This window comes from Oncorhynchus nerka, linkage group LG14, assembly GCF_034236695.1.
Source record: "Oncorhynchus nerka isolate Pitt River linkage group LG14, Oner_Uvic_2.0, whole genome shotgun sequence".
NCBI lineage: Eukaryota > Metazoa > Chordata > Actinopteri > Salmoniformes > Salmonidae > Oncorhynchus > Oncorhynchus nerka.
Window position 1 is genome coordinate 71,638,954 of NC_088409.1, and position 21,776 is coordinate 71,660,729.

The 21,776-nt window shown below is 43.3% G+C and overlaps 1 protein-coding gene across 1 annotated transcript in view; it reads right to left on the reverse strand.

Moving 5' to 3' along the window:
* The window catches only part of LOC115141830 (nucleoredoxin-like), a 56,812-nt gene extending 35,625 nt beyond the window's left edge, over window positions 1-21,187 (reverse strand). Inside the window, exon 1 of the mRNA XM_029681072.2 lies at window positions 20,659-21,187. Within this exon, the coding sequence (XP_029536932.1) occupies window positions 20,659-20,967 (309 nt within the window). The 5' untranslated portion in view covers window positions 20,968-21,187. The remainder of the gene's footprint in view (window positions 1-20,658) is intronic.
* Window positions 21,188-21,776: the final 589 nt, after the last annotated feature.

Here is a 21,776-nt window from a genome sequence, read left to right on the forward strand (position 1 = left end):
ATTCCCTAGTATAGGGAATAGGGTGCCATTTTGGATGCACACTCTGCTGCAGCCTCTGCTTCAGTGCTATGGCTAAAGTGATCTTACACATGTAGACTGCCTGAAACTAGACACAGACCAGAGGACTACAGGAAGTAAGAAAGAATGTTAAGGTCCGTGTTGAACATTCACACAATACTCTACCACATACGGGAGGGACACACAGCTACAATAAGGAATAGAGGCCAGTTGTGGGTTAGGACCTGCTGTGAATGGAAAGAAAAGACAAACACGATGGAGAATGTAGGGATTGAATAAAAAGCCTAGATAACAAGAGGCTCTCTACGGTGGGCCTTATCTGTACCGCGTTTCCTTTTTCCCCTCAGCAGTGCTCCACTGCCTGTCGTGTTGTGTTGTCTCTGCTCTGTGTTATGGGAATTCCATTCTCAGATATCAAAGCTGCTCGCCTAGCAGGCTATAGCAACGGCATTACATACACATTGCGTCAGGAGGGAGGCGGAAGTTGGAACGATGGCCCGCCTCGCGAGCCTAGGGCCTCTGGGGAAAGCAACTAGACTAGGAGAGAATGGAGTTAGCTTTGGACTGCATCCGCTGGGTCAACTTGTTGAATACCTCAGCCAATAAGGAGTTGGAACACTGCCACGCTAGCATCAGTTACCCTCCATTTCCCTCTATAACCTCACCACACAGAGGCCTTGAGAAGGCATGAGTTAAGGCTTTAAATGATCTGCAATTCCATATTTACTCTCAGTCAGGTCAAGTCTCTGAAGTTTACTCCACAAGTTGAGACCAGTGGTATGAAAGAGGCTTTAAAAATGCTGAACATGGAATCCAGCTCATTATTTGCAGTAACCCTCACGGTTATTGGTTGATGTTGACAAGACAGCGGGGTGCTTGGCCTATGGAGGAGGCTTAGTGGAGAAGAGATGGGGGGCAGTAAAGAGGATTATGGGGGGGGGGGCAGCAGTGAGGGCCAGTCTATTGTTAGAACTTGAGAAAGTGTTAGAGCAGGAAGAGTGGCAGACACACTGGTTAGAACGTCCCAAACTCAGGAAATACTGAGATACAGGTCTGGATGACAAGCTACTGTCCAGTCCTGCTGCATGGGGACTACAGTCTTGGAATTATACAGCCACAAAAACTTCCACTCACAGAAGAATCTAAGCTGAACTGCTCGTGCAAAATAACATGATGGAGCATCATGTGAGGTTTTCCAGTTTTGTACACTGTATAGTTTTGTCCAAATCAATTGAATGCTGAAGTGTTTTAGCCTTTGAAAACAAGGCCTGCTGAAATGTAGGCTGGGAGGGCTGCTCATTTGGCAGATGGCTGGGAGGGGTTGTTGAGAGGCAGAGATCTCCACCAAGCCTGTGAATACAATTATCCCTGAGCTCTTGAGTTGGGGCCACAATCAATAAATACATGTTGTTATCATAATCATACCACAACTATGCTTGGAAATAGAGCTAAATTATTTTGTCATTTTGTGTCGTTTGTGGAACAGAATTTAAATTGATGTGTGGGTTACTTTTTGGATGTGTATCCAGTCCAGACCCCCACCTCCTGTGGGAAAAACAAACAAAAATAAGGACCAACAACCTCTTGGAGAGAAGGCGGGAGGGCAACGAAGGATGGAAGGAGGGAGGGAAGGCAGAGAGAAGGGAGGGCAATGAAGGATGGAAAGTATGGAGGGATGGGAGAAGGAGGGAGGGCAACGAAGGATGGAGGGATGGCAACGAAGGATGGATGGCAACGAAGGATGGAGGGATGGCAACGAAGGATGGAGGGAGGGCGGAGAGAAGGGAGGGCAACGAAGGATGGAGGGAGGGCGGAGAGAAGGGAGGGCAACGAAGGATGGAGGGAGGGCGGAGAGAAGGGAGGGCAACGAAGGATGGAGGGAGGGCGGAGAGAAGGGAGGGCAACGAAGGATGGAGGGTGGGCAACGAAGGATGGGAGGGAGGGCGGAGAGAAGGGAGGGCAACGAAGGATGGAGGGAGGGCGGAGAGAAGGGAGGGCAACGAAGGATGGAGGGAGGGCGGAGAGAAGGGAGGGCAACAAAGGATGGAGGGGGAGGGAGGAAAGGCAGAGAGAAGTGAGGGAGGGGATAGAGAAGGGAGGGAGGGAGGGCAACGAAGGATGGAGGGGGGGAGGGAGGAAAGGCAGAGAGAAGTGAGGGAGGGGATAGAGAAGGGAGGGAGGGAGGGCAGAGAGAAGGATGGAAGGAGGGAGGACAGAGAAGGAGGGAAAGGTGGACACAATCTGCTCTTCCTGCTTTCCTTTGTGTTGGAGGAAAAGGGACACTGCTGTGGGGGTGGAGTCAATCAAAAAGAGAAACACAACATAGTGGGAGGCAGTGTGTCAGTGTGCGTCTTCACACAGGTGTGTGTGGGCTATATGTTTAGCTTTAGGTGTCCCTCTACCCCCCTCACCTCACACGGATAATACATCTTTAGGCAGCCCTTTCTGCACTTAAGTGTCTGTTCTCACTCTCCATGCATCGCCCCTGACTATTAAACTTGAAATTGTATTTACTTTCCATAATGGCACCGCAGCACAGTGATGCCTCGAAGATCTAGTACCTAATAAAGTACCTAATAGTGCCTGCCGCATCTATACAATAACTACTTAGCCATTTATCCTCTGAACATTATTTTAAACACCAAAGCAAACAGCTGCAGTGGTTAGGCTGTAGTCAGTGACCCAGCTCACATACATACACAGCAATCTTTTCCAACTCTCCTTCGGCTGGTATCCTACAGTACTACAGCTGTCCACGTGTCACCCAAGGGCACAGCCAAAAGTAGGCCATGGCTCCAAGAGGAACTCAAGCTCCTGTTACTGTTGGAGGCTTGACTCCCAATCCCTACGTTAACACAATGCCAACACAAATCACTAATACCTTGGTCTGTAACCCCAGGCCCACCACTAAGTGTAAACTCCAAAGCCAGCCCACAATCTACACATTTCAGTGGCATCCACAGGGCTGGCTGTGAGTGGAACGAATTCCCTACATTTGGAAGGTGGGAAATACTGTATATTGTTTTACCTTTATTTAACCAGGCAAGTCAGTTAAGAACACATTCTTATTTTCAATGACGGCCTGGGAACAGTGGGTTAACAGCCAGGGGCAGAACGACAGATTTGTACCTTGTCTGCTCGGGGGTTTGAACTCACAACCTTCTGGTTACTAGTCCAACGCTCTAACCACTAGGCTACGCTGCCACCCCTATATAGAGCGTGTTGGCATCCATTAGTATAAGATGAGCAATTAAAATGAGTATATACATCAGCCATAATTATAGCATGATGACATCAAAGTGAAACGTGACACACATATTTCACTTTGTCACAATGGTACTGAATATGAAAGCCTGGTAATCGAGGAATTTACACGCTGTATTATGACATGTAATGGCTGCAATTTAAAGATCAAAGTTGGGACACATCTTTAGGAATGCTTCATTTCCCCCCCTCTCTTCATCAGTGTCCTTAAGGAGAGAAGAAAGGAAGCATGAAGAATGGCCTCTGACTCCAGTCTTGGATTCTGATTTCCCATGGGCGCCTCCACAAACTGAACGTCATGAAGCCTAATGTCAGCCAAATGAAGAGAGAATTCTAGGACAGCAAGTTTGGCATTCATTGCCAAAGGCACTCATGGGTATCACTTCAAAAAGGAAACTAAACGGGAAGGGAAAGAGCGACAAGGGAAAACAGAACACCCACAGCAGGAGGCTGGAAGGCAAAACGCATGGGTAGAACCTTTATCTACTGTACGGCACCACCACCGAGCCAGGGGTGACGGAAACCAGAATGGTAGGTCACACCTACAGGCCTCGGTCGGTAGGTCGGTCTGTGTGCGCGCATATAATGTAGTAATCCTTGCAATACCATGCTTTGTATTCAGGATACAGGACTTGAAATATTCAGAACAATAACCTTGACTAGCACCCCATTTCTACAAACCAATAAAAACATTGTGGATGTACTATGCTATTATTCAGAAGTATCAATGCTTGGGAGAGTTGCCTTATAAGATCCCCCCCCCAACAGCTCAGAATACCTACACCCCCCCTCATAACTGGCAACTAACTGGCCACAAAAGACATGTGATCTGTTATCTCTGTCCCTGAACTTACATAAACCGCTTTGCTTTCCTCTGAAATATTCTTAGCTTTGAGGCCAGATATTTAGTTTGGCTGGGCTTTCAGCTGTGAAATTAAAAAAAAGTTCTGGCAGAATAGCCCTGGGGAGGCCAGTAAGCCACAAGAATAGAGCTATTTTGCTTCGTTTCCCCCAACAGAGTCTCACCCAGAAACCCTCTAAAAACACTTGCATAGTCAGCATGAAACATGCAAGCATTAAAATAGACACTGCAATAATCGCCATTTCAGCTTTACCTAACCGGTATTACATTAGCCTGTCATTCTTAACCATGGAATTGGCTGAATTATGTTGGTTCAAACACCAATATAAAATGTGGATTGATGGTGTTAATAACAGTTGCATCTCCAGAGACAGTAGGGCAGGATGGCAGGAACACCACTAGTCTTTTAGAGACAGTGTAATGGGACATGCTGCTATGATATGTTGTAGATCTCCACTAACTAGAGAGGTATACATTATGAACATCTCTTCTCCAATTTACTGGCAAATCCCAACCCAGCGCCGCAACACTAAACGTTCTGTCACCACAACAAAGAGACTGGAGAATTCCCTCTCGCAGACACTCCTTCAGACTCACACTGGGAGGGTCAACTGGGGTGAAGATATGGAGACAAGGCATTAAAGACAGTTATTTCTTACTGTATATGTTTAGACGGTTTCTATACCTCTTTAGAACATGTTAGCTGTAGAGGGAGTGAACACCTGTCAATAGCAGACCTGGGAGGCGATATATGCTGTATGGTGGGAAATGTCTGACCTTGGAGGCTTCTCTCAGGGGCCAGGGTGGTTGAGGAGGGGGTGAATCTACAGGTGGGGTGTAATCTCACAGACCATGGACGAGTTATAGAGTACAGCAGTTCTGTTCAAATGTTTAGAAATCAATGTCATGAGATGAACCTCTTTGGCAGTTCGTCTATAGATTTTTTCTACTTTGCACATTCTTCAACTGCAAATCTACCATTCCAGTGTTTTACTTGCTATTTTGTATTTACTTTGCCACCATGGCCTTTTTTTTGCCTTTACCTCCCTTATCTCACCTCATTTGCTCACATCGTATATAGACTTGTTTATACTGTATTATTGACTGTATGTTTGTTTTACTCCATGTGTAACTGTGTCATTGTTTGTGTCGAACTGCTTTGCTTTATCTTGGCCAGGTCGCAGTTGTAAATGAGAACTTGTTCAACTTGCCTACCTGGTTAAATAAAGGTGAAATAAAAAAATAAATTAAAAAATTTGGACAGTTTCTCAGCTTGAACTGGGCTTTACTCGGTTAACATTTAGTTTCATTCCCATAAACCTTTGGAAACCCCCCCCTGCTCCATTTCAACCATCCCTCCTAGTACATCTCCGCTACTCCTCTTACTCACTTTCTGCTTCACTTTCATTGCTTACACTTGACCTCAGTGCATATAGTACCTCCGCCGCTCACTGTGCTCAGTAATTACATGATAGAAGGGAACGAAAAGGTGGTGCTTGGCAGAAACACTGACATTCCAAACGTGAAACCTTCTCCTTAACAGGCCTTGAGCCTTTATTCTGCTCCAACTCTACAGCTTTGCCAGTCTGTTGGGAATCACATGAACAAACAGGAAGACCTTATCAAGGCTACATGAATTACTACTAAATAACATGACTCTGGACAACCATTACATTCAACAGTAAATAGGCTTTCTGCATGCGGCAGAGCAAAGGATGGGTTGTACGAAATGCACCGACTACCCGTTAAATACTTTAAACTCACCTGCTGGTTCTGAAAGCACGAAGGCGGTCAAATGAGCAGGTGGTGAGTAATATGCTGCTGCGCCATGGAAACCAGGAGGGGTTAACATGCACTCTGTCTATGGTCGGCGTCCAAAATGGCACCCTATTCCCTATCTAGTGCACTACTTATCACCAGGGCACATAGGGATCACTATAAAAGGGAAGAGGGTGCCATTTGGGACACATTCTGTGTCTGTACGCTCCATCTGTCCTCCTCCCAGACTCTCCTGACTGGACTTAACATCTCACCAGGCTGGGAATCCCATTACACTAATGACTCTGAATGTACACTAAGTTTTCATTTCCTAAAGCATGTTTCAAAGAAAACATGGAGGGAAGTGGGATAACCTTTCTATTGGACAGGGATCAACTTCGGTCTTATAAAATGTCCCCTTATACCAATGACAGGTTCCATCCGGTCCGACATGGGTACGTTTCTGAGTTGCATAGACTCATCTCAACTCATCGATCTGAAGTAACTGGATAGCAAGGGCCATCCATCAGTTCATTCTGCATCCAGTAAACCTGATTGAGGCTGAGAGTATGTGCTAGCTTCTACACCGCATGCTGAGAAGAGCCGAGCTAAACATGTTTCTTTCATTTGGAGCCTGTGTTAACAATGTAGTGCAGGAGAAAAGTCTCTCTCTCTAAAAAGCTTAAGCTGATAAAGGCTTTGATGCTACATGGCCGTGGGATCGGTTCCCCCCCAGCCCAAACAGATGCACAGCAAAAGAATCATCAAAACAACGATTAGCCCCCATCACAGAGGCACAGGGTAACCCACAGCATGGGCTCAGCCCAGCAGGGGGTCAACTCCAAACCCATCACCAGCCACCAGGCGTTCCCTTTCATGATTTCCCTGTGCTTATTCTAGACTTATATTTGGGAACTTGAATGTATGCCTTTAAAAATAACTATTACCTTCAATATGTTTGGAATGTGTGTAGTGGGAGTTTTATTGAGTAACCAAGACTTCCAATAATAGATTTTACAACGGGATGTGACAGCAGTGGAAATGTACACTGCTATAATTACTAGGTTAACCTGACTGGCTACAGTATGAGGCTCTAGTCAGACTCATGCCAGTGATGCAGCTCCACGGACCTTAGTGATCTCAGGCTCCGTACCAGTGACACTCGTCAGTATCGTGGCATGGAAACATTTACATTTAAGTCATTTAGCAGACGCTCTTATCCAGAGCGACTTACAAATTGGTGCATTCACCTTATGACATCCAGTGGAACAGCCATTTTACAATAGTGCATCTAAATCTTTTAAGGGGGAGGGGGGGGGGGGTGAGAAGGATTACTTTATCCTATCCTAGGTATTCCTTAAACACAAACTGGATTTACTTTAGGAAATTAGCCCTGATGTTGGAAACAAACTTCATTTTGTTGTCATCCAGAGTCACATTTATTTACCAAGCTATATCACACAGTATTTTATATTCAGCTGGTTTTTAAAAGGACCAAAGAGGTATTCCTTAAACACAAACTGGATTTACTTTAGGAAATTAGCCCTGATGTTGGAAACAAACTTCATTTTGTTGTCATCCAGAGTCACATTTATTTGTCTGCTTCGTGTTTTCATTTTCGCCATGGAAAGAATATCGTATCGTCACAGCCCTAGTACCAAATAGCCCCTTATTCCATATGTAGTGCACTTCTTGTGGCGGCAGGTAGCCTAGTGGTTAGAGCGTTGGGCCAGTAACCGAAAGGTCGCTGGATCGAATACCCGAGCTGACAAGGTAAAAATCTGCTATTCTGCCCCTGAACAAAGCAGTTAACTCCCTGTTCCTAGGCCGTCATTGTAAATAAAAAGTTCTTAACGGACTTGCCTAGTTAAATAAAGGTTCAAATAAAATAAAAACAATTTGACCAGAACCCATAAGGTGCACTATATAGGGAATAGGGTGCTGTTTGGGATAGAGACTCAGTCTACATAACTTTCAGGCAGTCTGTCTCCTCTCACAACAGATAGTGAGCACCTCCAACATCATCCTCTCTCTTGCTAGGCCATCTCTGGATGTTTCTTCCAGTCTCTTTTAAGCCTCTTTTCTCCTCTCTCTGTAATACCACCATTACTTATTCCTCCATATTGGTTGCCTTGCCACCAGCTCCCATATCTGTACTTTGGCCTGTACATTCTGCAGATTCCTTGTCATTTCTCAACAATGTAATCACAAGACATTCTTTGCATGTACAAAGTTTACAGCTGCAGTGAGCAGACAACTCTCTGGCTTTACCGTGTGAGATTGGGTATATTTTAAAAGTCAATGTAAAATCTATTTAATTTAGCTCTGGGAATCACTTTCATAATTCTAGACTATTGAAAGCAGAAGAGAGGAGACCATAATAGCTTGCTAATGTGATACATTATTTGAACCTATAATGATATGAATCAGTATGCGGTGCATTACTATTCATAATTAATTTGTTTTCAGGACCAGCTTGCCAAGCAGTACCCTTGAATAATGGTTAGTGAGTGCTAATGTGTCCAAGTGCTCATACGACATACTAATAGAACTGCTGAATCTGTAATGAGGTCAATAAAAAGCAGATGGAATGATGTGAATGTCCTGCCAGGCAGAAGGTATCCGCATATTGCATGGGGGGCATATTGCTGTAGTAATGTGTAGGAATAAACAGACCGACACAGCCTGACTGATTAACCTGGCAGCATAATAGACTCGATATTTGGATTACTAATCAAGAAATGGTTGGAAGAGCATTATGTAAAATCCAAAAGGAAACATTAGATTTTGCCAGCTATCTCCAGAGACAGCAGGGAGGGAATGAAAACCAGGGTTGAATCTGATTGGATTCTGACTTCCCCCTGGCTGCTTTGACGACTGACATTGTGCAAAACTGCCTTGGGCAGTGCTCTGCCAAAGTTCTGATCTCAGTCACCACCGCCACTCAATTCACCGGCTCGACACCAAAACAGTGCATGAACTACCCACAACATTATTGAGTTTCACTGTGGGTTGTACAGAACAAGCACAAATTCCCACAGAGATGCACTACATATACACAAAAGTATGTGGACACCCATTCAAATGAGTGCTATTTCAGCCACACCCATTGCTGGCAGGTGTATAAAATCAAAACACACAGCCATTCAATCTCAATTGGCAGTAGAATGGCCTTACTAAAGAGCTCAGTGATCAGCGTGTCACTGTCATAGGATGCCACCTTTCCAACAAGTCAGTGTGTCAAAGTTCTGTCCTGCAAGAGCTGCCCCAGTTAACTTGAAGTGCTGTTATTGTGAATTGGAAACATCTAGGAGCACAGCTCAGCCGTGAAGTGGTAGGTCAAACAAGCGCACAGAAAGGGTCCGCCGCGTGCTGAAGCGCGTAAAAATCAACTGTCCTCGGTTGCAACACTCACTACAGAGTTCCTAACTGCCTCTGGAAGTAACGTCAGCACAATAGCTGTTCGTCGGAAGCTTCATGAAATTGGTTTCCATGGCCGAGCAGAAGTACAAGCCTAAAATCACCATGTGCAATGCCAAGCATTGGCTGGAGTGGTGTAAAGCTCGCCGCTATTGGACTCTGGAGCTGTAGAAACACATTCTCTGCAGTGATGAATCACGCGGAACCATCTGGCAGTCCGACGGACTAATCTGAGTTTGGAGGATACCAGGAGAACGCTACCTGCACCAATACATAGTGCCAATTGTAAAGTTTGGTGGTGGAGGAATAATGGTCTGAGGCTGTTTTTCATGGTTCGGGCTGGGCCCCTTAGTTCCAGTGAAGGGAAATCTTAACGCTACAGCATACACTGACATTCTAGACTATTCTGTGCTTCCAACTTTGTGGCAACAGTTTGGGGAAGGCCCTTTCCTGTTTCAGCATGAAATGCCCAAAGCGAGGTCCATGCAGAAATGGTTTGTTGAGATCAGTGTGGATGAACTTGACTGGCCTGCACAGAGCCCTGACCTCAACCCTTTGGGATGAATTGGAATGCCGACTGTGAGCCAGGCCTAATCGCCCAACATCAGTGCCCGACCTCACTAATGCTCTTGTGGCTGAATGGAAGCATGTCTCCGCAGCAATGTTCCAACATCAAGTGAAAGCCCTTTCCCAGAAGAGTGGAGGCTGTTATAGCAGCAAAGGGGGGACTAATGCCCATAATTGTGGAATGAGATGTCCACATACTTTTGCTGTAGCTACATTTGGTTCCTTCTGCCATAACCATTCTGACAGTTAGGGGAAACTTGACAATTTCATATTACCCCAATCAGCTCAAATTGAAAGATCTTTAGAGAAGTGTTGACGTTCTGCCATAGAGATTGGCTGGAAAATGGCTGATTTAATATTATGGAAAGGAATCTTTCAGAAAACAATGCGTTGCCATCCAACCTCATTAGACACACACCAGCTCCTGCCCTCTAACACCTCATTATCTAGTAGCTGGAGATGAGCGGCTTTCCAACAATCAAATCAGTCTTTAGAGGGGGCTAGGATCAAAATACAGCACCACAATGTAGAGAAACTAATCTAACCAAGTCGTCAGAGTCAAAAACACTTGTAGGGTGAACTCTGTCCAAAAAGCAGGACAGGAGCATGGGGAACCTTTTTTTAAAAGTGACTTTTGAGGAGGTGCTAATTGGCTGTAAGATACCTGACACTGAGATTAAATGGCTTGGCCTGAAACCAAGCCTTGCTTGCTCTCCTCCCAGGAGAGATGACTGTTGGAGCCAAATTCTTTGAACTGTCGCAAGGGATGTGACAGAACATTACTTCAGAGTTGTGACTGTTCCCCTTTCACTGGGGCTTACTGAGACCTCAAATGGAACCTTACCCACATCAGTCCCCCTTTTAGGTAACAGAGACTTGCAGTACAGTAGGGTAAAGAAAAACATCTGCTTGGAAAGTCAATGGTTATTTGAAAATCTGGACCAAAAAATTCAAATCTATAATTCAAGAGAGGATTTATTGAAAACGTTGTACGTTTCCAGCCACAATAAGGATCATCTCCTTGAGATTCCTGCTCTTTCTCAACTCTTAAACTCACCCTCCTCACCACATATTCTCTCCCTCAGCACCACCCTCTCTGCACTCTTACAGAGAGGTGGATTGGATACAGCTCCGTCCTCTTTGTCACAAAGCTTTTTAAGATTACAGCAGTGCAGAGCAGTCAGTCTCTTTGGCTCCCACAGTCACACTACCAGTCCAGTCCTCATATTATTCCTCTCCTGCTCAGTGCCTTCCTACAGTATCTGCACTGTAGTTATACATAGATTACAGATTGATTATACTGGCAATGTAATATTATAATGTACCCTGTAATGGTATTTGGGTTCTCACAGCAGAATAATACAAAAATAAAAAATAAATACTCCCACCACTTGCTCCCAACAACTCAATAGTAGACAAGACAGCAGGGCTAGAGCCAATGTGTCAGTCTGCCAGGCTACAAGCTGAGACAGTGGGCCTGTTTGCATAGTAAGCCTCTTTCAGACAGGAGCCAGAGCTACAGAATAGTCACATGACCAGGATTCACACCCTTCTCATTCAACGGTCTGCCATCCATCTCCTATTAGGCTGGTGAGACAATAGCACAGGGAGAGAGGATATTTGAGGGGAATGTTTCAGTGTAGAGACTAAGGACTTCTTGCATTGTATACAAAACGGTCATTGAAAATCAACTGTTATTACGCAGAAAATGTAAACAACAACTGTGAGAGCTGTGCATGTGTAATAAAATGTGGAGGCTTGGCTCAATTGACCTTCCTTCCAGATAAACATTCCTCCGTACATCAGACCACTACACCATGTATTCACTGATCACCATGGTTTCCTATGCCTCCTCTGGAGAAATATGATCAGAAGGTATGATGAGAGGGAAACTGTAACTGGGGAAAGAAACAAAAGCCTTGCAATCTAGGAGAGAAAACAAAAGGAAACCGAAAGACATGAGCTCTGTTCCGGATGGCAGACTGCCTCTGGGGGGCGGGGGTTGCTACAGAGTTATTATGCTGGAAATGAATGCAGAACTGGGGTGTGGGGGGAAATGACAGACTAGAAGACTGTTTTCACTGGAGAGGGGGGGTAGGATCATCAAGACAGAACGACAACAATGTTTATTTCCATGGAAAATAAACAAAGTCATTCTTAATTAATATCTAGTCAGTGTCTCTGGTATTCCATTTCCTGTATTTAGCGCATTTGAAGAAACTAAATGAGGAAAGTGGGCATTCTTGGAGAGGCTAGTATGTGCTAATTGAGGTTGGTTTGGAATAATGTACATAAGCTGGAGAATCATCAGTTGTTCTCATTGCAGTGTTACTGTAGACAATGTGGTGAAGACATGGCCATGCTAGTACTCTACTGTGGAAACTTCTGGTCGAAAACCACAAACAGAGAGCCTGTATCAATGGGTCAGCTGCAGAATAGTGGGGAAAAAGCCATAGGCCCAATCCCAGTGTATCTTTTCAGTAGTTCACAGACCAAGGTCACAGCCTCAGCGTCTTTGTGTGTTTACATTTACAGGCAGATAACGGATGTAGAAACAGATCAGGTTGCTTAGAGGACACACAGAAATTCTGGTTGTAGTCTACAAGTCAGCCACACTGTTTTCACCAGTTTTCAGAGGGTAACTTAAACTCCCCTTTAACATCAACCTATTGTCACCTCTCACAAACACCAGTCTCAACGTCAACAGTGAAGACGCGACTCCGGAATGCTGGCCTTCTAGGCAGAGTTCCTCTGTCCAGTGCCTGTGTTCTTTTGCCCATCTTAATCCTTTCTTTTTATTGGCCAGTCTGAGATATGGCTTTTTCTTCGCAACTCTGCCTAGAAGGTCAGCATCCCAGAGTCGCCTCTTCACTGTTGACGTTGAGACTGGTGTTTTGCGGGTACTATTTATTGAAGCTGCCAGTTGAGGACTTGTGAGGCGCTTGTTTTTTAATCTAGACACTAATGTCTTCTTGCTCAATTGTGCACCGGGGCCTCCAACGCTTTCTATTCTGGTCTGAGCTAGTTTGCACTGTTCTGTGAAGGGAGTAGTACACAGTGTTGTACGAGATCTTCAGTTTCTTGGCAATTTCTTGCTTTAAATAGCCTTAATTTCTCAGAATAAGAATAAGAAAGTTCTAAGAAAGTTCTTTGTTTCTGGCCATTTTGAGCCTGTAATCGAACCCACAAATGCTGATGCTCCAGATACTCAACTAGTCTAAAGAAGGCTACTTTTATTGCTTCTTTAATTAGCACAACAGTTTTCATCTGTGCTAACAATTGCAAAAGGGTATTCTAATGATCAATTAGCCCTTTAAAATGATCAACTTGGATTAGCTAACACAATGTGTCATTGGAACACAGGAGTGATGGTTGCTGATAATGAGCCTCTGTACGCCTATGTAGATATTCCATATATATATTTTTTTAAATAATAAAATAGTTTTTTTTTTTTTATCTGCCATTTTCCATCTACAACATTAACAATGTCTGCACTGTATTTCTGATCAATTTGATGTTCTTTTAATGGACAAGAAAAATGTGCTTTTCTTTAAAAAACAAGGACATTTCTAAGTGACCCCAAACTTTTGAGCGGTAGTGTAGATTATTTACATTACATTACTTTGTGGGCTATTTATTTTTATTTTACCTTTATTTAACTAGGCAAGTCAGTTAAGAACAAATTCTTATTTTCAATGACGGCCTAGGAACAGTGGGTAGAACGACAGATTTGTACCTGGTCGGCGCAGGGATTTGAACTTGCAACCTTCCGGTTACTAGCCCAACACTCTAACCACTAGGCTACCCTGCCGCCCCTATACTCAGTCTTGTCTCAGGGTAGTAAGTTGGTGGTCTGTTGACATCCCTCTAGTGGTATGGGGGCTTTGTTTTGGAAAAGTGGGTAGGGTTATATCCTGCCTGGTTGGCCCTGTCCGGGGGGGTATCATCGGACAGGGCCACAGTGTCCCCCAACCCACCCCACCTTGTCTCAGCCTCCAGTATCTATGCTGCAATAGTCTATTATGTGCTGGGGGGCTAGGATCAGCCTGTTATATCTGGTGTAATTCTCTGGTGTCTTGTGTGAATTTAAGTATGCTCCCTCTCTCTCCCTTCCCTCCTGGAGGACATGAGCCCCATGACCATGCCTCAGGACAACCTGGCCTGATGACTCCTGGCTGTCCCCAGTCCACCTGGTCGTGGTGCTGCTCCAGTTTCAACTGTTCTGCCTGTGGCTAAGGAACCCTGACCTGTTCACCAGATGAGCTACCTTGTCCCGGAACTGCTGTTTTTGACTCTCTCTCTCTCTCACACTTGCGGTCTCAACGTCAATGCTTGGCTATGAAAAGCCAACTGACATTTACACCTGAGGTACTGACCTGTTGCACCCTCTACAACCACTGGGATTATTAGTTGACCCTGCTGGTCATCTATGAATGTTTGAACATCTTGAAGAACAATCTAGCCTTCATGGCCATGCACTCTTAAAATCTTCACCCGGCACAGCCCGAAAAGGACTGGCCATCCCTCAGAGCCTGGTTCCTCTCTAGGTTCTTGCCTTTCTAGGGAGTTTTTCCTAGCCACCATACTTCTACATCTGTATTGCTTGCTGTTTGGCATTTCAGGTTGGGTTTCTGTATAGCACTTTGTGACATCTGCTGATGTAAAATGGGCTTTATAAATACATTTGATTGGCTGGTGCTGTGGTGAGAGAGAAGCGTGCCTGCATCTCTCACAGAACTAGAATGAGATTCACTTTCTATCATCTCTGTTAGCCATGAGGCTGCAACCATCTCTCCAGCATTGTAATTCATCATTTATTTCCTGATAGAATCATAGCTGTGGGAAGGACGCTGCAGCACCCCTGATAAATGTAAATACATTTTCCAAAGTTAAAGAATTACTGCCATCTGTTCAGAAAGAAATGTAATGAATTCAGAATACTACACCAGGAATATAAGCCTATCATTTACCCAAAGAGGATCAATAGTTTCTTTTTTTATTGCCTAGATGTGGATTGTGTGTAACAGTCCTGAATGTGCGGCAAATCTGTCAGTGAACAGCATGCAGCCAAAACAGGTCTTTTGCAATATCTCAAATACAATCAGGGGAAAACACAGGTTGGAAAGCAAATGGCTCCTGCTGAACAGAGAAGTCTAATCTGTCTGTAGAGGCTTCGAAAATATTCTATCAACTTCCAAATAGGCCTATTGAGTGAACAGCATTGTTTTACAAAGTAAAACGAGAGAGGCTTTTGGCATGAGCACACAGGCCATCTCCGGTGCGTGAGACGATCATCATTGAGTGAGTTATAGAAACTGGAAAACTTTTCTAGAACTAGAATGTCCTCCTCAGATTGTAAAACATGTGTCTCCACACACCTAGGCCTTAATCTATTGAAGGATTCAAAACAAAGTCGTTTTTAATGATCTCAGATTCTGCTTATCAGTAGCCGGTCATTTCGATCATTTGTGCGGTATTAGAAAAAGATTATGCTAAGGTCTCCAGTCATGTAAAATGACAGAAAATTGCATGAAATGAGTTTATAGAAAGGCCAAATCTTTCTCGGACCGTAGCCTATAAAAAGATATCCCATGTAAGCAACTCCTGCAAGCACCTCTACGATGACATGTATGCAATGCTTTATTAGAAAGTGGTTTCCCCCCATACGTTCATCCGGTATCTCAGAGCCCCATCTGTTACCACCCTTTCACGCTCCCTTTTTGTTCAGGCACCTCCCGATTTACAAATTAAGCACTTGGGGTCACCCCACTGCATAGCTAGACTTGATCATTTATGTATGCAATCTTATCATGGTGGTCTTACTTACCATCTCTTCAGGAGAGGGTTATCTAGCCAAGTCTTTCATCCTGACTGATGGGAATAACTTTAAACTATGTCCTCTCAGCATGAGCCATACGGTTTATCAAAAGGGTTTACCCTGTGTGTAATAAGGCTCAGTGTTTGTTCACCTAGTTATCCACTTATCAGCAGCAGTATATCAGCCCAAACTATTTTACACACATGTGAAATTGACAGGTGAGAGAGCATCTACACAGGTCAACCCCAAACAAATGTGACGTTTACAGATCAGGAATTGCACATTATCACCTGCAGACAAGAGGGCAGGCAGCAGGCTTTTTCCAGCTGCTCCTGCTGGAATCAAAGGAGTGCAGCAGGCACAAGGAGGCGCAGGGCTGAGATATGTGATGAGCATGGCGCGGTGCGGTTTTCATCAGATCAGTGACACCCTGATGATAGGCACCCTTAGCCCCTCTCTGAAGCACCTAGCAGCGGTGGCTCTAGTCCTCATGAAGCTGGCTCCGACCCAGGGGAGCACGACACTGCAGTGGGCCAGACTCCTTATGTGACTCTTCAAAACGAAAACCTGCCTAATAGTCACAAACCTAATGCCCCCAAGGTCCTTTCAAAACACTAAATCTCCTCACTTGTAAAAGACGTAAGACGATGTCTTCAGTATGTCATCTCGTCTCTGCATAGTTAGATAATAAACATTCCCAGCATTGTGAGCAACAGAATAGACTACATAGGACAAGAGAAAGCAAGTGCAGTGTAGGGAATGAGAAGGGAGGGGAAACTACTGTATGAGGGGTGGACTGAAGGGTGGACGGCGGGAGGGAGAGAGGGGCCTAATGGGTGATGGGGCTCTGAAAGCGGCGATGGAGAGAGATTGCTGGCTGTGCCAGGAGATGAGCCCTGTGTCGAGCAACAGAGCTGCCTCTCTCGCCTCCCCTGCCTACAGCCAGAGCCCAGCCAGGCCTGAGAGGAGGGGGGGAAGAGGGCCACTTACTACCCACAACGTAGCCCTCCACCAGGTCAACATCATACACCAATTAGGTATCGCTCTCCCTCCCCCTCTTTCACACACACACACTCTCTCTCTCTCTCTCTCTTACTGGTTGCTATGATCAGGCAAGATCTGGACTCAAATGTGTTTCTTCTACACAGACATGTTGATGTTAGAATAGAGCATTACCTTGTCTTACTTCCCTCCCATTTACTGGAAACGGGTTCTGATCGCAATATAGGCACGGATGATGCCTTTGGACAACTGTGTATGATAACAAGCACTGATAAGTCATATTGGTGAGGTTGTCACCTTATTTTTTAAATAAACTAAAAAATCCTGTTAATATAAAATGTGAAGAATGAGTGGAAAATAAACAGCATATAAATGGTAATAAATAATTAGCCAGCTCATGTAGACGCAGCTGATACATATATACAGATGATATCTCCTCTGGAGCAAAGCTTCTCTTATCAGGTGCCAGGAGCTTCATATACCCGTCCTGGTGATAAGGCCACATCTGTGCAGCAGACAAAGGCGGAGACTACATAGCCAACCCACAAGGCTACAACGCCATCTAATGCATTATAAAGCCTGGCTACAGGAGCAGAAATCACATTCACGTCAATGCCAAAAGAATCATTCTGAAGGGGGGAAATATATAGGCCACGTGAAACCTTAAGTAAACACTAAACATGTACTTGCCTTAGGACATGTCAGAAGACTAGGGTAGTGTAACCTACATCTGACTGCTCAATGAAACAGCAACTCTTCAGTATACAAAACAGAGCAGGCCAGAGGTTAATTAAACCCCTAACATACACACTCATTCAGGCCCCTGCTGTACTGAAGGTCACAATTACTCTGCAATTAATACTGGTGGCACTGTCCGAGTTAAACGCAAAGTTGTACACAACTCTCAGGTAGCCAAGTCATGGCCGCACTCGAATTATGAACAATGGCAATGTTAATGCTGCAGAATATTTTCCACCAGCAGCATTCAGAACACAATAAGGCTGCAATGTGGCTATACGCTCCTCCCAGACTGGCCCAAAACAACTCCCATCCCTCCCGCCCTCAAATCAAATGCATCCATCATTCCCCTCCTTCACGCCTGGACTGCATAATGAAGTGAAACACAAACCATCTGCAGCACATTAAAAAGGGCCTTGATTGAATCTAAATAAGCTGCACCTATTAAAAGTGAGGGTTAGGGTTCTACAGGAAAAGACTGCACTAAGAAAATTCACAAATAGTTCATAAAATATACAGCACGCTATTTGATGAACATGGGGAAGGGTTGGATGGTGTGGAGCCAAGAGGCCAAGGCTCATTTAAAAGGTCCCGTATACCCTTACAGTTGAAAGATAATCATCCTAAATGTCTCCATTTCATTGAAGAGGTGGTCAAATGTTGATGTAGTAATTACTTGCTGGTATGTAGGTAAACTGGGTAGGCCTAGATCAGGTAAATACATTAAAAAAACATCCCCTAAAATGGCACATTGTACAAAATATCATTCCACTGGCTGATAGTAGTGCATGCAGAACTATTCTTACAGATATCTTCTGCAAATCCTTTTTACTAGCCTAGTTGTACACATATATATACACACACACACACACACACACATATGTATATATACACATATACATATAATGTTAATACAGAGAGAATATTTCCAAATAAAAGAGTTGCCCTGGCAATTTAGGACAAGGAAATTATTACCATCCAACTAAAAGCCAGCCTCCTTTATCACCATATTCTGCTCCCATTATTTTAAAGAGATAGAAACAGTATGGTATGATTTCCTGGTTTGTTTTCTTCACTGTGAGATTGTATTTTCTACCTATCCTGTGGGGCCTAGAGACCATGATAATGTCTTCACCAGCCATTACTGGATTTAATGTCCTGTACTGCCAACAGGGTAGCAGCAGCAGGGCACTGAGAATGGCGCAGGTCTGTTCTCTGCAGACAATTAGATTTATATTCACACTAACTCGGCTCTCTCCCTCTACCCTCCTCTCCCTAACGATTGCAATGTACACAATGATATTCTTTATAGCATATGGATTATGTGCATGCAGCTTCAAGCCGAGACACATCGGCTAGCCGAGACAGTCTCAGTGGGATTAATTGTAATTTGTTATTAAGGATCATCATTTGTTTTTAACACAGACATGCTGACGTATGTAGGAAACTGGAGGTGGGGAGGACCCAAAATGGATCCTGATGTGGGTGAACCTGCAGCATTATGCAGGTATCATCTAGGTATACTTTATTTCTAATCCTGTACCCATGAATGTACATTATACAAAACACTCTGACATCAGCCTAAACATTTAAAAAGGCTTTCACATGCTATTTGTATGTTTATTGAATTCATGTCCAGAAAATAAATACAGACATGAAGATATTGTGGTAATCATATTTACAATATAGGCCTAGATTAATTATATGGGACAGTAACTGTAATAATTTGTCAAATTGCACACACGGAAGAGGGCGGCAGGTAGCCTAGTGGTTAGAACATTGGGCCAGTAACCGATCAAATCCCCAAGCTGACAAGGTAAAAATCTGTTGTTCTGCCCCTGAACAAGGCAGTTAACCTAGGAACAGTGGGTTGTCATTGTAAATAAGAACGTGTCTTAACTGATTTGGCTAGTTAAATAAAAAGTTTTTTTTTTAAACATAAAAGAACATCAGAATAATTGTGATACATTAAGGACATTTAGTTTGTTGTGTGCAAGGTAAAATAATGAATAAATAAATGGACAGTGTACATAGAAAAAGCTTTTCTGTGAAAGGTTATGATGATTAAGCTCAATCTTTCTCAACATCCATCTATTTTGAAACCATTACATTAAATTCATATGAAACAAATGGACAGATAATGCGAATAAAATTAATGACAGTGTCACCTACAGGTTTATTTATAGGAAATTTGATTAAACCTTATCCTTTTTCAAAATGTATGGGTGTTTTCCAATAGCTGTGTAATGTGTAGGCCTATTGTGAGATGTTGACTTCTGTATCCTAAATAATGGCCCTGCAATTAAATAACTAATTGAACAACAGCCTAACAGCTAAAGACTGGGTCATTGTATCGAGTCTCACATATTTCACGAACACTTGATCAAAAACACATACCTTTTTCCTTTGTATTTTTACAATAACAATTTTCAGCATTGATCATTTCACCTTGGCTAGAATAAACCTTAGATATTAGGTATCCATGTATAGAACAAACAATTAAAACAAAACCTTTTGAACTATATTTAAATCAATATTTATACAGCATTGTCACTATTTCTAATTGCTATAGGCCTACAATAAGTCCAGTTTTGGTCAATATCTTGACAATATGTTTTTGTCAATTGTCCTGCCCCAAAACAATGTACTTTGTTACTTGAGTGTTTGAATTAAAAAGGATTCTACAAATGCCACTATGAATAACAATACATTTTAACATTAGCATTTATTCCCACTACCGGTGTGTGTGTGTGTGTGTATCATTCTCTTATTTCAATATGGATATATAGGCTGTAGAGAACCTGTGACATGCCACTGGGGTGCACAATAGATAGGCTATATATTATATCCAATACAAACAATGGAACCTGGAATAAATACATTGGGCCTTCTGTAAACCATATTATGTATACATGAGAGACAAACGAATCTACCTACTGAAAAATAGGTCAGCTGGCAACATTAGAAACAAAATATGTTAGACCCTGTATCACCTTTTGGTTCCACCGTCAATTATGTCCAATGACCCAAATAGATGCATATACCTGTGCACCGTAAGGTAGGCCTATGTAATTGGGCCAAGTGTTTAATTAAGTAAGGGTTTATTGGCCAAATGGCCAGGGTAGGCTAAATATATTTCTGTCACATATGTTTTTTTTAATATCGTGACTCAATTCCAGATTCACATTTTTATTAATTGGTCACTTCTTACCTTTTTGTGTCTATCTTTGAAAGGCAATGCCGGCCATTGCATCTCCTGTAAAAAGTCTTGCCAATGTTTCTGGTCCTGATCAGATGAGACGAAGACGATTTCCAATGTGTCTTTATGTTCAGATGATTTTTTGAACTTGCTATAAAACTCACACAGACTGGCGTTGAACTGCTTACAGGGGCCGTTTAAACTGCAGCCGAAGTAAAGCCCGACCAGGGACAGCTTGCTGCCCAGCGCCTGTACATCCACCTCGGCTGTCTCGCTGTTGACGAGCCGCTCCCCGAGTAGATTCACCAGAAACTCTGACATCTCTGCTCGAGTCCTTGAAACAGACCCTAATATATTCCGTTCTCTTACCAAGACTGCAGAAAATGAAAACTGAAAGGCTCAGTAAAAACAAACACGCCCTCGTCCTCCAATTTAGCTTCCTTGGAGAGCCCCAATTCGTGGTATAGCCTATGCTCAAATGTGTGCACGACGACAGATACCCTTTTCCGCTTCTCAGCTCAGCCGCTCCAATGTGCGGTGTGCAGGAATGCGCTCCACTTATACTCTTATTGTGGTTGCGCTCATCACTTCAAAGCAAGCAACTATTTCATGATACCTAGTTATAAAATGGCGATGTTGAGTCAATATAATATTATTGATGTATGTAATATAAAACATTTAGACCACCTTTGTTTGGTCTGGTATTTAATAACACTACTTGATTAAGTTCACTATTCAATGACTGATTGTTGTCAGCATTGAGCATGTTTAGGCCTACATGGTAGACACATGACATGTTTAGGCCTATGTGTACAATAAACCCATATGACAGCACTAGGGATAGGTTACTTTTTTCTTCTTCATGAGCCTATAAGGAGCTTACTTTTTTTTCTCGGTTTACAAAGACATATCAAATGTGCCAATTATATGTTCTAATTTGTAATTTCGCATAAAAAGTTAAAATGTATATTTCTATCATTTCAGATTTTTAAAAATGTTTTATTATAAGACATATTAGGCCTAACATATTTAGACAAGCTGAGGGAGCCACCTAGCTTCTCACAAAGTGAACTGCACTATAGACAAACTTCTTTTCACACATTAAAATGTTTTCATCCAGCCATCATTTC